At 40.1% G+C, this 20,565-nt stretch overlaps 2 protein-coding genes across 7 annotated transcripts in view; one reads left to right on the top strand and one right to left on the bottom strand.

Moving 5' to 3' along the window:
• esyt2b (extended synaptotagmin-like protein 2b) overlaps nucleotides 1–10,625 on the bottom strand; it is a 35,221-nt gene extending 24,596 nt beyond the window's left edge. For all 3 annotated transcript variants that reach the window (XM_028569668.1, XM_028569667.1, XM_028569666.1), the window contains exons 1-5: nucleotides 9,706–10,625; nucleotides 3,182–3,223; nucleotides 2,450–2,584; nucleotides 2,064–2,140; nucleotides 1,044–1,116 (exon numbers count right to left, since the gene is read on the bottom strand). In XM_028569668.1, the coding sequence (XP_028425469.1) occupies nucleotides 1,044–1,116; nucleotides 2,064–2,140; nucleotides 2,450–2,584; nucleotides 3,182–3,223; nucleotides 9,706–10,089 (711 nt within the window). In that variant the 5' untranslated portion in view covers nucleotides 10,090–10,625. The remainder of the gene's footprint in view (nucleotides 1–1,043; nucleotides 1,117–2,063; nucleotides 2,141–2,449; nucleotides 2,585–3,181; nucleotides 3,224–9,705) is intronic.
• Nucleotides 10,626–10,885: 260 nt separating this feature from the next.
• dync2i1 (dynein 2 intermediate chain 1) lies at nucleotides 10,886–20,552 on the top strand. 4 transcript variants are annotated; one of them, XM_028569186.1, is made up of 24 exons: nucleotides 10,886–11,005; nucleotides 11,241–11,294; nucleotides 11,412–12,078; nucleotides 12,160–12,224; nucleotides 12,390–12,617; nucleotides 12,715–12,780; nucleotides 13,167–13,217; nucleotides 13,372–13,377; nucleotides 13,505–13,736; nucleotides 13,899–14,001; nucleotides 14,179–14,308; nucleotides 14,441–14,552; nucleotides 14,661–14,749; nucleotides 15,223–15,352; nucleotides 15,557–15,729; nucleotides 16,111–16,273; nucleotides 17,443–17,556; nucleotides 17,684–17,745; nucleotides 18,246–18,297; nucleotides 18,616–18,676; nucleotides 18,958–19,057; nucleotides 19,184–19,315; nucleotides 19,674–19,897; nucleotides 19,994–20,552. In XM_028569186.1, exons 1-24 carry the CDS (start codon nucleotides 10,991–10,993, stop codon nucleotides 20,163–20,165), a joined length of 3,201 nt encoding a protein of 1,066 aa, XP_028424987.1. In that variant the 5' UTR covers nucleotides 10,886–10,990; the 3' UTR covers nucleotides 20,166–20,552. The 4 variants fall into 4 exon arrangements, with proteins under 4 accessions (XP_028424987.1, XP_028424988.1, XP_028424989.1 ...); XM_028569187.1 differs by lacking the exon at nucleotides 13,372–13,377; XM_028569188.1 differs by lacking the exon at nucleotides 12,715–12,780.
• Nucleotides 20,553–20,565: the final 13 nt, after the last annotated feature.

Below are 20,565 nucleotides of genomic sequence, written 5' to 3' on the forward strand. Positions count from 1 at the left end.
CATGACAGCCCCATCATTGAGTACACAGTACACATGAGTAATTTGTGCTTTCATACCAGCGTATGCGGAAATCTTTATACATGCAGAAATTTAATAGATGCCACTGCACAGAAATAATAAGAAATATTGTCTAGTGAAAAGTAGAGATGTTCCGATACCAATACCAGTATCCGTATCGGCTCCGATACTGCCTAAAACGCTGGTATCGGTATCGGGAAGTACTGGAGTTTATGCACCGATCCGATACCACGTAATAAAGCCCTAAAGAAAATCTACGTTAAAGTAGTTTATTTATGTTCTTTTTCCGTTATAACCGACTGTCAAACTGGAGAATAAAAGAAAGTTGTACGACATTCATTGTTTGTGTTTGTTCATGTTTTACAAAAAGTTTAACCTGAGCCAGACAGACAACAAAGATAGAAATAATATCACATCCATACGGGGATAGTAGTATACAGCTGTTATACATCATATCACATCCATACAGGGATAGTAGTATACAGCTGTTATACATCATATCACATCCATACGGGGATAGTAGTATACAGCTGTTATACATCATATCACATCCATACAGGGATAGTAGTATACAGCTGTTATACATCATATCACATCCATACAGGGATAGTAGTATACAGCTGTTAAACATCATATCACATCCATACAGGGATATTAGTATACAGTTGTTAAAATATAATAAAATATATGACGATACGCAAGTTCAGGTATCGGAATCGGTATCGGGAAGCAAAAAATGGTATCGGACCATCTCTAGTGAAAAGAGAAAAGCTCCTGTCCTTCTTCAGCATCATTTTTATGTGCTGTACTAAATTCAAAGCTGCGGTTTCTTCACTACTGAAAAAGCCTCTCAAATTAGAGCCGACAGGACAGACCTTTACCTGAAGTCACTGTGCCGCTCATATCCAATTTATATCCGCTTAATGTTCCTTTTCTGACAACCTTTGTCGAGGCCAAGACTAATGCCAGAGGAAAGTACCTCTGTGAGGATGTGATACAAATCAGACAAAAATGAATTTCCTTGCCTGGATGCTCTTTATGCCGGCTTTGCAGTAGTAGCGTTTGATGTCTACGTCAATCTCGGTGTTGCCAACAAAGCTGAGGGACAAAAACACAAAATATATGTATGATAAAAATCCTGTACAAGGGTTCTTTGGTATGTTTTTGTGGTAGGCATGTTTTCTAGCAAATCTTGTGGTATTTTTTGTTGTTAGTGGCAGAGTCCCCCATTCATACGCTGGATTCAAGTTACGATCATTGTCGCATGTAATCCACCATTGCTGTTTTTAATTAAATATCAACCTCATTGTTTAATGTTCATGTTTCTATTACCATGTCAGTTACTAATGCATACCAAAGGTGTTTGTAAGGTGTGTAGGTGTTGTAAATATTCCAGGAAGTAATGGAACAAGACTGAGCTGCAGGTAACAAGCTGCATACCCCAAACGTACAGTATCAGCAACCAACTTTACTGTGCTCTGCAGTTGTGTGAAAAATTACCTGCGCTGTGTGCTTCTTTATTAAAACAATATGAGTTTGTCTGGCAGCACAGTAAATGGACACACTGGTTTCTCTTCTGATGTATTTCTGAAATTTTCTATTTCTCTTAGATCAACAAAGAAAAGGTGGACTTTTTTGATGTTTTTTGAGGAGTACGACTGGGTATGTAAAAGAAAAAGTTGTAAAAAGCCTTTTGTGGTTCTAGGGGGAGATGTGCAAAATCTGACAAATTACCTGAAATGGTGTCACATTAGTCGTTACTAGCATTGCACCCCCGGATTTTGGACCAAACCGTCAAAACGGTCGAGTTGCATTGTGGGTAATAAAGGCATCAGGTTTTGACAAGGAAGCATACGTGGAATAAAAAATTTGCTTCACCAATTTGGATCCTTTTTTTTTTTAACTACCCGTCATGAGTCTGACAATGTTATATAAGGTCTTATGGAAATTGTGGAAAACATTCTAAACCAAAATCAGACAGACGCTTAGAGGCAATATAATAACATAATAAAATAATGATTGAAACAGGGATCTGGTGGGCTCACCTGATCTGTAGGTCCATGATGATCTGTCGCTTGTCTACATTTTCTGTGTAAACCTTGACCCCGTTGATCCTCAGGGGCTACATTGCAAGAGAGGGAACCATTATGACCACTGCACCACTCCAGTCCATCAACACTGCACCAACACTTCCACTCCTCCAAACCCCCACACAGTTAGCACAAGGTCGACCCCTCTCCTGACCCCCACATGGAAACTATTTATGAAACAAGCACACGTGGTAGCGACGTGCATGCATGTTCACGTTCAAGCACCCACACACCCTCACCAGCTGTCCCAACGGCACCTGCTGCCAGTAGTCCGTGTTGTCACTGCTGTAACAACACGTGATCAGTCTTAGAACCATGCAGGAACACTAAGAGGTGCTCACTTTCTCTCCCAAGTCGATCTTGCTAAAGCAGAAGGTGCTGAGGTGGGCGTTCGACTCCTTCACCGCCGGCTCGATCGTCTCGTGGAACAATTTCTCCACCAACTGGCAGATGTACGGCCACATCTGTTTCACTGTCTGAGAGGATACAGAAAGAGAAGACTGAACTTAAAGATAAATCATAGTAGCCTTGTTGGGACAAACTAAAGAATTTTGCCCTTTTCCATCATATAATTATTTTAAAGGGCGTGTGCATGTGCAAGACTGTGGGATATTAATGTCACTACATCAACTTCACTGCCTTTATGTATTCTTGCTACCTCATACAGGAAGCTCTTTGACACTGTGAATGATATAGTTACTTTAAAATATTCAAAATGCAGTTCTATTTAAGTTGAACCTTGTCAGACTCAACAAACATCAAAGCAGGGACACTAGCAAATTCAATTCTGATGTCAGCATCTAGATCATTTATAATGTGTAGTCATGAGTGCTTTACAATTTACATCCAGGTCGTTGCCATGGGGATTCACAAGGGTTAATGCATTTCACAGCGCTGCAGAAACATGGCTGCATGTCAAATGTGCGGCAGTGTACAGTGTGGAAACATTCACAGCCCCAGTGGGAAGAGGAGAGAGCAGAAGAGCGACAGACATCCCATTTACTCAATAAAAGGTAAAAAGGAGGGCTTTACTCAAGCAGACAAATTCAAGCGACAGCCGCTTAATTCTTTACCTTGTTCAGCCACTCCACTCGCTCTACATCTGGGAAGTGGACCTACGATGGAGAAAAGAGAGCAGATAATCTCTAGTCTATGTTGGTTTCAATAAGGCTGATAATGCAAAACATTTTAAAGGCAAGGCTTGCACTAAAACGTTTTTAGTTTAAAAAGCCTCCACTTACAGTAATACCTAATACAAAGGTGAAGAATTGCCCTGATGAAAACCAAAAGCTTGGATAAATTATTACATGTTTGCAAAGGACCGTGTGCAAAGCCTTCACCTCTTCCATTTCAGTGTCACATTACTACTGCAAATTCCAAGAGCAAAATTAATCTTTCGTAACCCAAATTTCACAAATTTAGATTAAAGTTTGAAGATGTCCCATTTTTGTCATTCCAAATATCTCAACAAACCTAGCATTCTACATTGCTGCAGCAATTCACTGTGAATATGCCATCATTACAAAAACAATACAAAGAAGAGAGGGCAGAGTGGGTTTAAATGAAGGGACAAGGAAGACATTTTTGTTTCAAAACACTCAAGCAAACGTCATTGGAACCTTCATTTTATCCATAAAGAATGCATTGTTTTTCATTATCATCTTTTTAAGTGTTGGGTGTTGTAAAAATGACTGACATGAGTGCAGACCTTAAAACCTACTTTTTTCTTCACATTTGAAGTGTGAGCAAAGTGCATTATTGCCATGTTATTTGCCCAATACTATTGAATTTACAGATAATTAGAAAATAGAATTAGGACTTTAATACTGTGCTTTGTAATGTTACTACATTTCAAAATAAATCCAATATCAACCAGTCTCCAGACCTCCATAGATCTCCACAATACAATCAAGTTGTGAGACTGAGCTGCAGTTTGACTAATCTTATTTAAAGACCAAAGTAGATTGAGCATTGATTTAACACGAGGTAACGGAAGTGTCTGGAATACGTGCACAAAGGTGTGCAGCAATGCACACACCACCCTTATAAATACCAGATAAACAGCCCTGCCTGTCCATCACTCTGAATTGAAAGTGTTTATTTCTCAATAGTTTGATAAAGTGATGCTTCTGGCTGGAGTGCTGGTGAGATATGACATGCAGTGTGACAGCTACAAGGGACAGCACTATTCCTAATGGAGGCAACAAAAGTGCTTATCCAGCATTTATGTCAAAGTGTGGATAAAGCAGTGCCAAGAGCAGGAAGCCAGGGAATAGAAATTTCTAGTTAATATGACAGATGTAGGCCTATATTTTTGTTATGAGCTGGAAATAATAATAATTATCTGCAGGAGATGCTGAAAAGGCTTCATTATTACACCTGACACAGTGACCTTATACAGGAAATATAGGTGAAGTAATGGATGATACACCAAATGGGACAGTTTAAGTGCTGGATGATAAAACCGAGATGTGCAGCAAAAAGTGGGAATAAATAAAGCATCTTAATTATTCAGCTTGCTGCTTTGTTATCGTAAAACTGAAAAGTAATTGGGGTTTAAGTCTTGAAAGCGTGTTTGTGTCAGTTCAAACTGCCTAAAATAAAGAGGTCTGGAAAGTAATCAGGACCTGGAAACAAACTTGAAATACAAACTTGTTGTTAATTAGACATTATATAGTTAATGATGATATCTGTATCTTGAAAAAGTAGAAAAGTACATTCAGAAATACAATAGACAAACTATTTGATTCAGCTGACATATAATATGTGTGCTTGTTGATTACTATCGGTTACTATTGTTTGTTTAATATGGCGTGGTTTAATTTATTCACTGTTTTATTGATATCGCTGTCTTATCTTTGTTTTAATTGCTGCCGCTTTCTGTGTGGACCCCAGAAAGACTAGCGACCACTTTGTGGAAGCTAATGGGGATCCAAATAAAGAATAAAGTATGTCCTACTGATTTTAGAGACATAATGCCAACTTGTACTTGCTCATACGTCACACTGACAGAAGTGCATCTAAGACACTCTAAACAACACAGCTATCAGCAAACTGAATTATTAGAAAATTGGAAAAATCTCTGCACAAAAGAATTGTGAAATATGCATCAGATCAAAGCACAACTTCAATAAAGATGACTCTGTATATTTACTGCTGGTAATGTTCTATAACGCTCTTTGTATGACATGTGTAATTGTATCTTACACAGAACATTCCATAGCAGTATTTCATGTATGATTAAATTGTAAGATTGAAGATGAATAGTGGCAATTTTGCCCTTATTTACTTACATTTTCTGACTGTTTTCTAAACATTTTATGGAATATGTTGTTTTAAAGAAGTGTGTGTCTGCTCAAGGTGTTTCATTCATTCATTCTGTAGCCCTCTGATTGGATAAGTTAGTCAGCATCGATGTATACAGTGGGGGAAATAAGTATTTGACCCCTTGCTGATTTTGCAGGTTTGCCCACTTACAAAGAATGCAAAAATCTACAATTTTAATCATATGTACATTCTAACAGTGAAAGACAGAATCCCAAAGAAAATTCCAGAAAATCACATCATATGAATTTATTAAAATTGATAACCATCTGATGAGGAAAAACAAGTATTTGACCCCCTGGACAAACAGCAAGTATTCTGGCTCCTACAAGCCAGTTAGTCTTTCTTTAAGACACAGCCCCAATCCGAACCAATTATCTACATCAAATATACCTGCCTCACCTCGTTACCTGTATAAAAGACACCTGTGAACACCCAAACAACCAGCATCCAACATCACTACCATGGGCAAGACGAAAGAGCTTTCTACGGACATCAGGGACAAGATTGTTGATCTGCACAAGGCTGGGATGGGCTACAAGAGAATCGGAAAGCAACTTGGAGAGAAAAGATCAACTGTCGGTGCAGTTATCAGGAAATGGAAGAAGCACCACACCACCGCCAACCTCCCTCGGTCTGGGCCTCCACACAAGATCTTGCCTCGTGGGGTGTCCCTGATCATGCGAACGGTGAGGAATCATCCCAAAACCACAAGGGGGGAAACTGATGAATCAACTGAAGGCAGCTGGGACCACAGTTACAAAAGAAACGGTTGGTAACACACTACGCCGTCATGGATTGAAATCCTGCAGCGCACACAAGGTCCCCCTGCTCAAGAAGAAACATGTACAGGCCTGCATGAAGTTCGCCATTCACCACCTGGACGACTCAGAAGAGGCCTGGAAGAAGGTGATGTGGTCAGATGAGACCAAAATAGAACTTTTTGGCCTCAACTCAACTCGTCGTGTTTGGAGGGCAAAGAACACCGAGTACAACCCAAAGAACACCATCCCCACCGTCAAGCATGGTGGTGGCAACATCATGCTTTGGGGGTGCTTTTCAGCCAAGGGGACGGGACAACTCCATCGTATTGAGGGAGGATGGACGGGGCCATGTATCGTGGAATTCTGGACCGACATCTCCTTCCCTCAGTGAGAGAGCTGAAGATGGGTCGAGGATGGGTGTTTCAGCACGACAACGACCCTAAGCACACCGCCAAAGCAACAAAAGAGTGGCTGAAGAAGAAGCACATCAAGGTCCTGGAGTGGCCTAGCCAGTCTCCAGACCTGAATCCGATTGAAAATCTTTGGAGGGAGCTTAAAATTCGAGTTGCCAGGCGACAACCTCGGAACCTGAATGATTTGGAGGCTGTCTGCAGGAGGAGGGGCCAACATCCCTGCCGAAATGTGCACAAACCTTGTCACCAACTATAAAAACCGTTTGACATCTGTGCTGGCCAATAATGGCTTTTCTACAAAATATTAACATGGTGTTTGTCCAGGGGGTCAAATACTTGTTTTTCCTCATCAGATGGTTATCAATTTTAATAAATTCATATGATGTGATTTTCTGGAATTTTCTTTGGGATTCTGTCTTTCACTGTTAGAATGTACATATGATTAAAATTGTAGATTTTTGCATTCTTTGTAAGTGGGCAAACCTGCAAAATCAGCAAGGGGTCAAATACTTATTTCCCCCACTGTATATATGGAACTGTTGTGATGCTTGCGAAATACCTGACGAAGCAGATCAAAACGTCATAAATTAATAAATACACCAGCCATGTGCACACTGACAGTGTGCAAAATTTATTTCCTTGTGATACTAAACAAAGATCCATTTCGTTGCTTTTAGTGTAAGTAGCTGCTACACCAGCCAGCCAATGACTCACCCTGGGCGAATACAGCTGAGGGTGTAAACTGGTACAAGGAGTGCTCTTTAGCAGTAGGAGTTTGTAAATAGGGGCACTCCACTGTGAAAGCAGTGCCATGTATATGAAGACTCACATCTGCCTAGTGGGGAGAAACTGGCAATAGCAAAGATTTAGGAGCTACAATATAACTGGTGAAAGTCTCCAACCCTGATGGCATGGCTGTATATATGCATTGATATGCGCTCAGCTTGTCAGTCTGGGGGATGCCAATCAATTGCTGTAAAGCCCTGGAAGGTGTAATGTGATTTCCTGTGATGCACAGCCTCACCAAGTATGACCAGAGATTAGAGCTGGGCAATATATCGATATTATATCGATATCGTGATATGAGACTAGATATCATCTTAGATTTTGGATATCGTAATATCGTGATATGACATAAGTTGTGTCTTTTCCTGGTTTTTAACTGCATTACAGTAAAGTGATGTCATTTTCTGAACTTACCAGACTGTTCTATTATTTGCCTTTACCCACTTAGTCATTATATCCACATTACTGATGATTATTTATCAAAAATCTCATTGTGTAAATATTTTGTGAAAGCACCAATAGTCAACACTACAATATCGTTGCGGTACCGATATCGAGGTATTTGGTCAAAAATATTGTGATATTTGATTTTCTCCATATCGCAGCATACCCAGCCCTACCAGAGATACATGTAGTGCTTGTCTTGCAGTTTCTTATAAACCACAGACTTAAGGCATGGGGGGATGGGGGGGCTGAGGCCATTCAATAATGCCTTTTTCCTCAGTGGGATGCTGTTGCTATATCCCATCAAGCTCCTCCACCCTCATTTAAAAGACTTGATGCCTCCTCAGCCATGTGTCAGCAGAATACGCTTTTTACTGATCCCAAAAAATTAGGCTACACTGAGCATAGGGGCAATGTTAGTTCTTTTTTGATCCTGGCACCCCTAAAAAATAATTGTTTAAAAAGAAAAGTCTGCGTTTGACAAGCTCCCATGAGATCGTTTTTTGAGCTACAGGTTCTGGTATCAACTGAAACTGCACATCCAGCCAAACAAGTAGGTGTCGACCACATTAAACATGCCTTCAAAGTCGGCGAAACTGTTTCAAACCTAAATGGGTATGATTATTTTCAAACGGGTCCATTATACTCTCACATCAAGATAATCTAAATGAGGTGAAGGTTATTTGGCTTTGGTGAGAGTCATTTACAGCCATGTCTGACACATGTCAGCTAGCTGTAGCCTGGGTAAGTTAGGTTCAGAGTTCTGCATGAAGTGAAAATAATAATTATTGAAATTGTGAAAATATGTTATTATTATCAGCTTTTTCCCTTCCCTGTTTCTGCATACTGTGGCAGCCTATCTTTAAGTCTTGGCATTGTAGGAATTGGATGTGACTAAATACTGAACCAAAGAGCCCAATTGATTCAGTATTTGCATAATACCATTTCATTTGTAATACCACACCACCTTTGTCGTAATGGCCCTGTGGCTCAGCCTTTTGAGGTAAGTTTTATCAGAATAATTGTTTTTTTTTAGAAAAACCTAAATGCATTACCTTATTATAACACCCCAAAAAGAGGCCAAGCCATTTACTTTGAGATGTTTCCCCCTGATGCTATAATCCAGCTCCCTCCAGACAGCAATTAAAAAAAAGGATTACATGGTGTCTTACAAACTCTTTCAGGGCAAGTGCTGGACAGAAGTCACATAACATATGGCTATGTGAAAAAAATGAGTTGCGCTGCAAAACATTAGATATTCATTTTGAGAGGAAAACAGGGCCTGCAGTTATTCTTCACATATTTATCTCTGAAATATCAGCCAAGTTGTTTTTTTGTGTTTCGGTGCTACTTGATTAAATGCAACCTATGTCATCTTGTTGATTATACTGGGGCTGCTGAGGGTCTTTGGGGAGGTTTCAGGAGAGTTTCACCGAAACCCTAAACACCAAACTGTTAACCATGACAAAGAGAAAGTAAAGAATCCCAGTGCTATCTAACAATGTTGCCAAGATAACGTGTTGCAGTAATAGAGTGAACTACCGCAAGAGAGATAGCAGTGTGAATCCCAAAATAACAGGGACCCTGTTGACATGTTTCCCTTCCAGCGTGGTGTCTGGTTTACCATTGTACCCTGCTGTATTTAGACTGGGACTCAGTCTAATGTCACTGCTGGGTGGACAGCTGCTTCATCGCAGCTTTACAGCTCAACTCTGCTCCTCGTGCTTTTGTCAGCTGATTGTTTCTTCCTGGAAACTCAAAAATATTGTTCACAAAAAATACCACATGCTCTTCAGAGAAACAGCTCAAGTAGGATAAACGACTGTGTACATTATTTCACCAACGGTATTTCACATTGTGTCTTACCCATGGTGGTAAATCAGAGCTCGCAAGACCCTGGTTGATATTCTCCTCTTGCTCAAAGAAAGCAAGAGCTCGGCTCAGTCGGCTGTGCTTCCCTCCAGTGATTCTCCTCCACCAGAAGAAGATAACAAGTCCAATCAACAGCCAGCTGAAACTGAACTCAAAATAGCCCAATGCGTAAATAGGGAAAATCAGAACAAACGTTTTAGCAACGTGAGCCCAGGTCTGTGTCAACTCGCTGTTCGAGGACACCGGGATATCATCGGGTATGTTCCCCACTGAAGGATGGGGAAAGTTGGCGCTGGGCTGCGCGGGGCTCGGCTCGATATGTCCATTCTCCTTAGGCAACTGGGCTCCTCGTTTATCTGTCATGCTGTCTCTAGACATGGCTCTGTGCTCCGGAGTCCGTCTTTAAACAGTTAAATGCGAATAAGGTTGGGTGACACGGCCCCCATGTGCGAAGCGGTTCCTTTCGGGAGCCAGTTCTCACGTCGGCTCACCTGCACACCAGCCCATGGCCTTCGGGGGAATCGTTGGCATTGACCACTTTAGTTTCCGCAACGACTAAAAGCTTGGGAATGCATTCAGCATTTTTGTGGTCCAGTCCACAGCTCTACTCGCTCTGCCTCCACACAGGTTAAATGCTCATTTCCAAAAACGCACAGGGATCATGCTGTCAGTGCTGCCCTAAAAAGAAAAGAACACCGCCATCTGCTGCTCATTAGCGGTAAACACAGCTGGTAATGAGCAATTGTACTTCGGTAACGACGAAGAACTTGTCAAATAGCTAGCTATTCTTAGCAGAACTTAACATGTGGAATTGGCTGTATTTCAAACAAGTAGCTAGCTTTAAGTTACCTTGCTATCAAATGCAAGAGCCGTTAAGGCCAAGACACGGACGGGTGTATAATGACGAGCACAGAGAAATCGATCAACAGACGACAGCCATCTAAACTAAATCAACCCAAACACATCTAGCAGCACCAGATGTATTAGTAGTATCAATCATTATACTCGTTTAAACAACCACATTTAATTTTTAATACGTTTTTTTTAAACACATTTAGTTATAAAGTTATTGACCGTTGGCATGGCAACTGCTGTTGATCCCAGTGATTGCTCTGCTGTTGATTACCAAGCCTGTTGTCAAGCTGAAGTGACGCGTTCTCCATGGTTTCGACAAACTACGCTTGCGCATAAGAGATTTACCATCATGGCGGCGTCATTACAAAAATATGAGTTGATTTTTGGCGTTTGAAAGACTTCAACAATAAAAACATAAGAGAACATGCATAGTGACAAGGTAAGTGCTGTTTACCGTTTAACTTACCGTATGCGGACTAAAGATAGAGAATTATTTCTCAGTAGAATATCACCATGAACGCCGTGGTAGTTATCAAACGTTAGTCAGTTAGGAAATGAAAGTTGTCATGCTGATTGGCATGGATTTGGTTTGCTATCATAAACATATGTTGATGTTGTCTATGAATAAACGTTGATATGATCATCCAGTGAACATAAAACATTTATTTATTTAGAAAATAACCAAGGAAGACACATGGAGACCAGCAGACCTGAGAAGACACATCAAGGTAAGTTTTTGAGAGTTTAGGAAAGCATTGCACAAGGTGGTGATTCAATCTCGATTTATATCAGTAGACAACATTACATGGAAATAATACAAATGGTTTTATTTCCTTATTTTTTAGGAGGAAGGAATAGGTGATGACTATGTCAAGAAGCGAGATGACAATGAGAGAAAGCACCGTGCTGGTGAATCTATAGAGAGACGCCGCAGAGACCCAGAGAAGGAGTCCAGACGAGAGAGAGACAAGCCCAGGGATAGTACAAGGGAGAGAAGAGATGAAGACAAAAAAGACAGATATGCAGATCGACGGAAAGAGGTCTCTCTGGATAGGAGAGGCGTAAAGGAAAGGGATAGCAGAGATGACAGGGATAGGGAGAAGAGAAGGGAAAGAGACAAGTTGGTAGATGGAAAGAGGTACGATGATGATTACAAGAGGAAAGAAAGGGAGCATGAAAAGGAGAGGGACAAGGACCGACATAGAGATAAAGAGAGGGAAAGGGATAGAGAAAAAGGCAATGAGGAGGGCAAGGACAAAAGGAGGGAAGAGAGAGACAAGGAGAGACGGAGAGAAGAACGGACCAGAGAGCACAGGACTGAGAGGGAGAGACGGAGACACAAGGAAAGTGGAGATGGAGAAAGAGATCGAATGGAAAAGCATGAAAGAGAGAAGAGAGATCGGCATCGAGAGAGAGAGCGACCCAAAGATGAATATGAAGGCAAGAGGAATGACAAAGAAAGACGAGAGAGACATGAAGACAGAAAGCATTTGGAAGTGAAGGAGGAAAGAGGTAAGGCCACAGCAGTATGCACGCATAACCTGCCATATTTACAGGATTATAACTTCTGTATGGGGAAATTTCCGATTTCAGAGCACAAAGAAGAACAGAGAAGACATGGAGAGGAGAAAGAAATGAGACCCAAAGAGAGAGGATATGTAAGATACATGCAGTAATATTCATCACAATTTTGCACTTTGAATCGATTCATTAATTTGTCTATTTCCCACAACTGTAGAGCATTTCACTTGTGACTTGTATGAGTAAATGTAGTTCCTTTGATCACAATCGTTTTACTGGTGTGGATTTTTGCTTTTCTCTAGGATGAAAAGCGGAAGCATGACAGCGAATCCAGGGAGTATCGAGACTTGAAGGGGTCAGGTAAAGAGGTCAAGCATCATGGGGGTGACAGAGATCGAGCAGAACGGGACAAACACAAAGAAAGAAGGCACAGAGAGGAGGGGAAACCAGAAAGAAATCACCACAGAGATGGGACCAACTCCAAGAAAGCAGCATCTGACAAAAGTCATAAGCATGAGACTAAAACTGAGGTTTGTATGGCCATATATTGCCTATACTGTAACCATTTTCTCTTTATGGTTCCCTAATGATGGCTTTTTCCCTCCATGTGTCATTTTTATGATCCAGGATGTAGCAAAGGTATCTGAGCACCAGACAGCTGGTGTGAACGATCTAGGAGAAACAGAGGAGCCTGTAAGATGCTTGGTTACTTTGCTGTGCATTTTGTTTTTAGTTTAGCCGTGTGTTTTTTCTCATTGATAACTGGCTGAAACATAAACAGTATAATCTCACAGCTACATTTCGGTTGCTTGCATGAAAGCAAACCACATTTCAGCTCAAGCTGCAGCTGCTTGTTAGAAGTTATGAGCTGAAACTGAAAAAATGAACTGATGGCAGGTGAATTGGTGTTTTATTGTTTGGTTAGTGAGCCATATGCTGTCTGTACTGCATGCTATGAACTCCTTTTCTTCTGCACTACTTTTAGCTTCAGTTTCACTTTAGTGCTGCATCATCCCAAAGAATTTCTGCATCTTTTTTTAAGTGTTTAAGATATTTTCTACTTTGTGCAACGTTTGCAGGTTGCCAATGATGAAGATTTGGCTGACGAGGAATATGAAGATGACTTTGAGGTAATAAGACAGCCTTTAAGTTATGAAATAGGCTACATACTGTAAAACCAAATTCTGTTGTTTCTAAGTTTTCCCATCATGTTTTTTTTTTTTTTTTCTAAACATTCATTTACTTCTATTTTGTGTTACTTTTGCTTGCTGTAATCGATTAAAGAAACTGGTGAGTATTCAGACGCTTTTACGAGTGCATCCATTTTCATTATTACAAAGTTTGTGCTCATAGCATCTTTATTTCTTAGCGTTAAACATCTTGTATGTAATAAATGATGGGATTTCTCTGTTTGAAGGATTATGAGGAGGATTTTGAGGAGATGGATGAGAGCGCAAATGAAGATGAGGACGAGGAGGAGCCACAGCCTCCAGAGGTGGGTGAAGAGAGGGAGGAACTAACAGAACAAAAGAGAAAGGAAATCGAAGCAATTCAGAGAGCCATGGATGAAGAGAACGAAAGAGTCGGAACAGCTCAGTCCAGACAAATTCCGAGCAAAAAGGAGGAAGAAAGGCCTAAATGGTCCGGAGGTACAGTTGTCTTGTCTGTCTGTCTGTCTGTCTTATCAATCCAAAACATGTTTTAACTAAAGAATGAGATGTTATTGCATGTTACAGTGGACCCAGATTTGTTTCTTCATGTCTGATCTGAATTAGAGTGGATCTAATGCATCTTTGCTGCTCTGTTAATAGGGTCTGAAAACAGCCAGAGTAGAGCCTCCCCACGTGGGAAGTTTATCGACTTTGTGGCCGCAAAGCAGCGTGAAGTCAGCAAGAAAGTTGCCACAAAACAGAAGTAAGTGAACTTGCAACAAACATGTTCACGTTAATTGGCTTGTAATATGATTGAATACTCATGATGACTTCCTTTTTATGATTTGAGGCACTTTTGTCTTGGAATCTTAAACAAGGGTTTATCATCTATGTGTTTCTTTAATTGCACCCTCAATGTGTTTTTTTTTTCTGACTACAGGAAACGCAGTACAGAGCTTCTTCGCTTAATTGATCTGGATTTCTCAATGACAGTGTCGTTGTTGGATCTGCCACCTGTTAATGAATATGACATGTATATCAGAACCTTTGGAACTGCGAACACTAAGCAGGTCAGTATTTGTTCTCTTTTACTTTACACAGATACATGTAACCAAATAATAAAAGAAGCCAAAAAGAAAAAATTCAATGTTTCCTATACACAATAGCTATAGCCTATGTCTAAATAACTTCTTCCTTGTCAGGCATATGTTCAGTGTAATGAGGATAATATAGACAGGGACATCCAGACAGAGGAGATAGAGGTGTGTGAGAAGTGGACGCAGCATCCTCCAGAGCACAATGGAGCCTGTGGGGGTAAGGAAAAGCCTGCTAAAATGATTTTTCTCAGATGAAGTCAGTGTTTACATGTAGAGTTCAATAATGGTGTTTTATTTGTATTTTTATTTTTTATTTTTTTGACAGATCCAAACCTCTCTCAGGAAGCACGACACAAAAGTGAAATGAACTTTGATTCACGGCGTCTGACAGCGTTTTTGCGCTCCGCCTCTCAGGTTATCTCTCATACACAGTTTTAAAAATGTAACGCTTATTTTTTTAAGTTAAGTAGGGCTGGGCGCTATGGAGAAAATCAGATATCACGATATTCTTGACCAAATATACTTCAATATCGATATTGTGGCAATATTCTAGGGTTGACAATTGGTGCTCTGACAAAACTTATTCACACTTAGATTTTAGATAAATAATCATCAGTAATGTGGACATAATGTCTAAGTGGGGAAAAGGCAAATAATAGAACAGTCTGGTAAGTTCAGAAAAGTACATCACTTTACTGTGATGCAGCCTTTAAAACCAGGAAAAGACAACACTTATGTCATATCACAATATTACGATATCCAAAATCTAAGACGATATCTAGTCTCATATCACGATATTGATATAATATCGATATATTGTCCAGCACTTAAGTTAAGTTGTTTTGTGGCCAAAACTAACGTTTGTTATCATTTGTGACTGAATCAAGGTCATGGTTGTGCTGTTGGAAGAGGATCGGGCTGAGAGAAAATCCCTGAGCAAGCTGAGGTCTCAGACAGACACACTGTCTTTCAGCGATGGAAGTTTACAGCTCAACACTAAGTTGCCTTTTCTTTATGGTAATATATGCACAACAATCAGAGAAATTCATTTTGTTCTTACACTAATTGTACTGCAAAACCACTGTGTTCTCATTAGTATTGTATCTGTTAGTTGTACCTTTTGGATACCAACTGATCACAATATGCTGTATACATGTGTGTGATTACACCACTCCGGCAGCTCTTCCCACAGTTTAGGACATTTTTGATCGTAAATTGCAGGTCGCCGCATCAGCCTGGTGCACTTCTCTCAGGTCCAGAGGCACACCATGATGTCAGTCCACAGCCCTACAACGAAGCCCAGTGCTGTGCGTCTCGACAGCTGCACCATTATCTGCATCTGGAACATTTGGGAGCCATCCAGACCTCAAAAAGTCCTTGTTTACGAATCTGAGGTGACATTTTCAAGTTCTTTTTTTCAGTTGTTTGTTTAGTGACATATGAGCAAGGTTAGTATTTATTTGCTCAGATTCAATAACTTCTACACACTAAACATTAATCATCAGACCTTGTTGCTCTGCTTGTTCTCTGATATTAATAACAATTACAATCAAAATGGCATTGTAATTCTAGATATTTCATTATATGATTATCTCAAAAAGGATTGTCTTACAATGCACCAAAACCATTTTTTTTTGGGCCTGAAAGCAAAAATCTGCCAATAACTAGTAAAGGAACCAAAGTCACCTCACCTCTAACGTCCACAAACATGTCTACACACTGCCCCACTACACACTGCCACTGACAGGAACTCCTTTTAATGCTCACTGCTGCAGGTGCAGTGTTGTTGCTTCAGCCCTGGAAAGGCCATATTGGTGTTTGCAGGCACATCAGTTGGCTCTGTGTTGCTGTGGGACCTGAGGGAGCACACTAGTGACCATTACAGTTTGAAGATAGGGGAGGATGAGTGGACTTTCCGACAGCCTACCTTCTCCACTGGTATGTTACAATTTAGACCTCAATTCCTTTTTAATACAAGGACAACGGCTGGTTGAGACGATAATACCACGGATGAATTCCTGTTTGTGCTACAGAGTTTGAAACAGAGATTTTCCCAAAAATTTAACAATTTCACTCATGCCCATATTGTAATTTTCCTGTGTTTTTTGACTTTTCTTTTTACTTTCTTCTCTGTTCCACTATACCTAAAATGTTGTTATTATATAAAGAAGGTGTGATTTTCCCCAGGTTTTGCAGGGTCCGCCAAGTTAACATTTTTAATATCACATACAGTAGAATGCAATTTAATACCTTACAGTCCTACTGGCCAAAGTATGTAAAATATTTTTGGCAGTACTTGCCATCAGTATATAACAAAAAATCCTGGATAAACAGCAAAAATAGATAGACAGAATTATCACAAAAAAAAATAACTTATTCATTTAAGGTCCACATGAATTTTACATACAGTCAGATGTCTTGAGCAATAGCAGTGGGAATTTTTCAGCCAGTTTTTGCAAGAACAAGTAATATTACTATTAGGCGTTTTTGCGGGAATCAGAAGCAGGATGAGATGTATTGCCAACGTAATTTTCACTTGCATGGAATTGGCCTTGGTGTGTTTGGTACATACAATAAACATAAAAAGAGTATAAACGCAAAGTACTGCAACAGCCAACAACATAAATATAGAATAGAAATTTGCAATTAAAAATATGTAAAAGACACTATAACAAATATGTATGTAAATATAATTGTTTTAGAAAGGAAAAGAAGGCTGTACATTTTTGTGCAGTGTGTGCAAAATATCAATCCTATCTTGAAATCAATGCTTTTCATGCCTGTAAATATACCATGTCATTGGCCATGCTAATTCCGTGCAACCTTACACCAAGCATATGTTTTCCGAGCTTTTTTTGTCTGTCTTTATTTTGCGAGTATAAAGCCCCTTGATATTTCACTCGGTCATCTTTGTTGTTGTGCATTTCACTTTTTGCACTGCAAGAAAATAAAAGTCAGCAGGCAATAAGTGACAAACATTCTTATTTACTGTACTATAAGATGATTCCCTTTCTCTCACTTAAATTCCCAAGGCTGTTTTCTCACATAGCAGTGGGGTTCATTCAGTGTGTGCTGACATCCTCTCTTTCTTCACCTTGTCAACACAGATGCAGTGATGGCCGGTTCAGGCCATTTCTCATCTGTGACGTCTGTAGAAGTTGTCCCCTCCACTGTAGCAGGGGGGCTGAGGCCAGAGGTCCCACTTTTGGCATCTGAGGAAGGTATGAAATGGTATAGGAATGGTTAACACATTGATTGAAGATCTTGTACATCGTTATAAATATGCCATATGTTTCTGCCATTCACAGTTGGCTTTATGTTTAATGGCTATTCTGTTTCATAATCCAGAGTCGGCAGGATTGTCATTCCAGTTGGCTTCTCTGGATGAAATTGGGGTTTTAAATTTCTGGGTAAGTTGGGAAACAAAGTAAATCCTACATATATTTTCTACACCAGAGGTTTTCAAACTGTGGCGGGAGAGTTGAAGTGTGTGTGTGTGTGTGTGTGTGTGGGGGGGGGGGGGGAGTCAATTCCCCCAAAAAAAAAAAAAATAAAAAAAGTTGTAGCCCAGAGCTGACTCATTGACTTCATGGCAACATTATCCTTCCTGTTTACATTCGGCAAAATTATAAGAACTGTAGTTTTGAAACTGTCAACATGATTATAACCTAAATAAAGTAAGACAAAGAATATTAGTAGGAGTGATACAATCCATTCAGCACAAATATCAACTTTCTTCTGTATCAGGCTCAGAATGGCACTTTTTGTCTGTCCATTTGTTCATGTACAGATATTAAGTGTGTTAAAAACCAGTGGACAGGGCGACTTTGAAAACTCTCAACTCGCTCTACGCAAACAGCAAAGTTATGGACTGATGATGGACTTGCATGATTTCCTCTGTGTCCTTTAGGTGGTAGTGGAACTCCCAAAAGCCAACGAGGCAGGCTCTCCAACCGATCTAGGTAAGGCAGTCACGTTTTACAGCACTCCCTCTTTTTCCACGGACATACTCGTCTTTCTCACACATGTGGACCAGCTTCAGTCTCTCTCTCTCTCTCTCTCTCTCTCTCTCTCTCTCTCTTCTCTCTCTTCTCTCTCTCTCTCTCTCTCTCTCTCTCTCTCTCTCTCTCTCTCAATTAAATTCAATTCAATTCAATTCAAAGGGGCTTTATTGGCATGGGAAACAGAAGTGTGAAATAAAAACCAAAATGAAAACAACAAAGATCTACTAAATAAAGTGTATCTATTTCTCTCTCTCTCTCTCTCGTTCTCTCATGCAGGGCTTAGGCCGGGCGGCAAAGTAAAGTTACTTCACAGCTCCCAACTCCTCACTGCTGAGAGGTGAGATTGATAAATAGCTTGTGATCATCCGTCACTGACAACCAATAGGCTCAAAATACCCTTTTGCCCAGTGGAAAACAGCTGCTCTGTCATGGTCATACGATCTTGTTTGTTAAGTACTGTGGGCTGTTGTTTTTGTCGCCTTAACATTTGATGGGAACATATCCACGGTCAAATATGTGCAGTGTGAATGTGATGAGGTGTTATGTTTTGATGAATGTGGTGGTCTTTGACATCCAGTTTGGCTTATTTCCCCCTCTCTTGGTCTGTCTGTCTCTCAGGGTATCGCCACGAGATGCAGCGAAAACAGGGCCGTTACAGACACTTCATTTCAAATTCCATCCAACGGACTCCAATCATTTCTTTATCTGCACCAATATGGTGAGCATTATCTTGCCTGCCACAGTATCATTCAAATTAACCCTCTTAAGAGATTTGGAAAATATTACCATCCCAATGCCCTACACTTGTTCTGTGTCATTTTTAATAGTGTATAATTTCTGTCAGGGTCTGGTCAATCATGAAACAAGTCACGGTTTGAAGGCTCCACCGAAGTTTTACAGGTTTCAGGAGGCCGGAGTCCGACCTGTTGATGTCACCTCAATCCACTTCTCTCCCTTCAGGCAACACTTGTTCTTGGTGAGAGTTCTTTTTATTTTTATTTTTACATAAAAGTGACTTTTGTTGTTTGTTTGTTTTCCCCCCAAATTAGAAAATCATTTTTTTTTTTTGCCTCCATGAAAATGATAAAGAACAGGGGCAGTGGTTACACATCAGTGGCCTGCAATGCTTTAATGTTGTGCACAAAAGAATGGAAACTGCTCTTATTTTTCAGGGTGCTTTGATTATAATTCATTCCAGAGATTGCAATTTTAGTTAACTGTTTTGCTATTGCAACAAATGCTTTGCTAATAAGAACATCATATAAATATACTAAATATAAGAGATAAGCTAAAACAATAATATACTATATGATGTTTCCCTGTCCTTATTCCAGGTGGGTTGTGGGGATGGCAGCATCAGGCTGCATGCAGTCAGTCATGAGCAGCCTGTGGCAGAGTGGAAGAACAGTACAGCTGGTGAACCAGTGGTTTCACTGCAGTGGACCCAAACCAGACCAACAGTATTTTGTGTGCTCGATGCAGCCTCTAACCTCCACATATGGGACCTGCTGAAAAATGACAGTGAGCCTGTGGTCACCGAAAGGATGGATTCTGACAGGTAACACCAGACAGACGTGAGGGAGGATTGATGATATTGAGTGAAATTCTATGTGTAATATTGATATGTGGTGTTCATTTTCTGCTGGCTTCTCAGGGTGACGGCCATGGCTGTGTTTGGAGACTCAGGACAACAAAACACATATTCAGGAATAGCACTGGCACACGAATCAGGAAATATAGAAATGCAGTATTTCAAAAAACATTTTACTGTGGCCATTACTGCAGAAGAGGAGAAGTTGGAAAGTGTTGTGGCTGAAGCCTTCTGAAACAATGCATCTTGTATAGCTGCATTTGGATTGATGTGTGTGTGTGTGTGTGTGTGTGTTCATTCAAAAGATTTACTTTCAAAACTCTGGAAGAGCATAAAGATCAATTTATAAATCTTTTTTTTGTTACAGTCACTTTGTATCTATGTCATATTTCATTTAAAGTGTGTTCAGTTTTACCATGTAGACAATTTTACATCAACATAGCTATTAGAATAATGTTGCAGAGTACCAATTTTCCTCTACAGGGGCCACAATAGTATCAATTAATATCCTCTATTAATACATTATAAGAAACATATATTGTAAATGCGTGTTGATGTAATATTTGTATTAACAACTTAATTTTTTATACAATAAACTGACTATATCTGTATGTGTCCTCAACGATACAGCCCTG

This window comes from Perca flavescens, chromosome 22 (assembly GCF_004354835.1).
Source record: "Perca flavescens isolate YP-PL-M2 chromosome 22, PFLA_1.0, whole genome shotgun sequence".
Classification (NCBI taxonomy): Eukaryota; Metazoa; Chordata; class Actinopteri; order Perciformes; family Percidae; genus Perca; species Perca flavescens.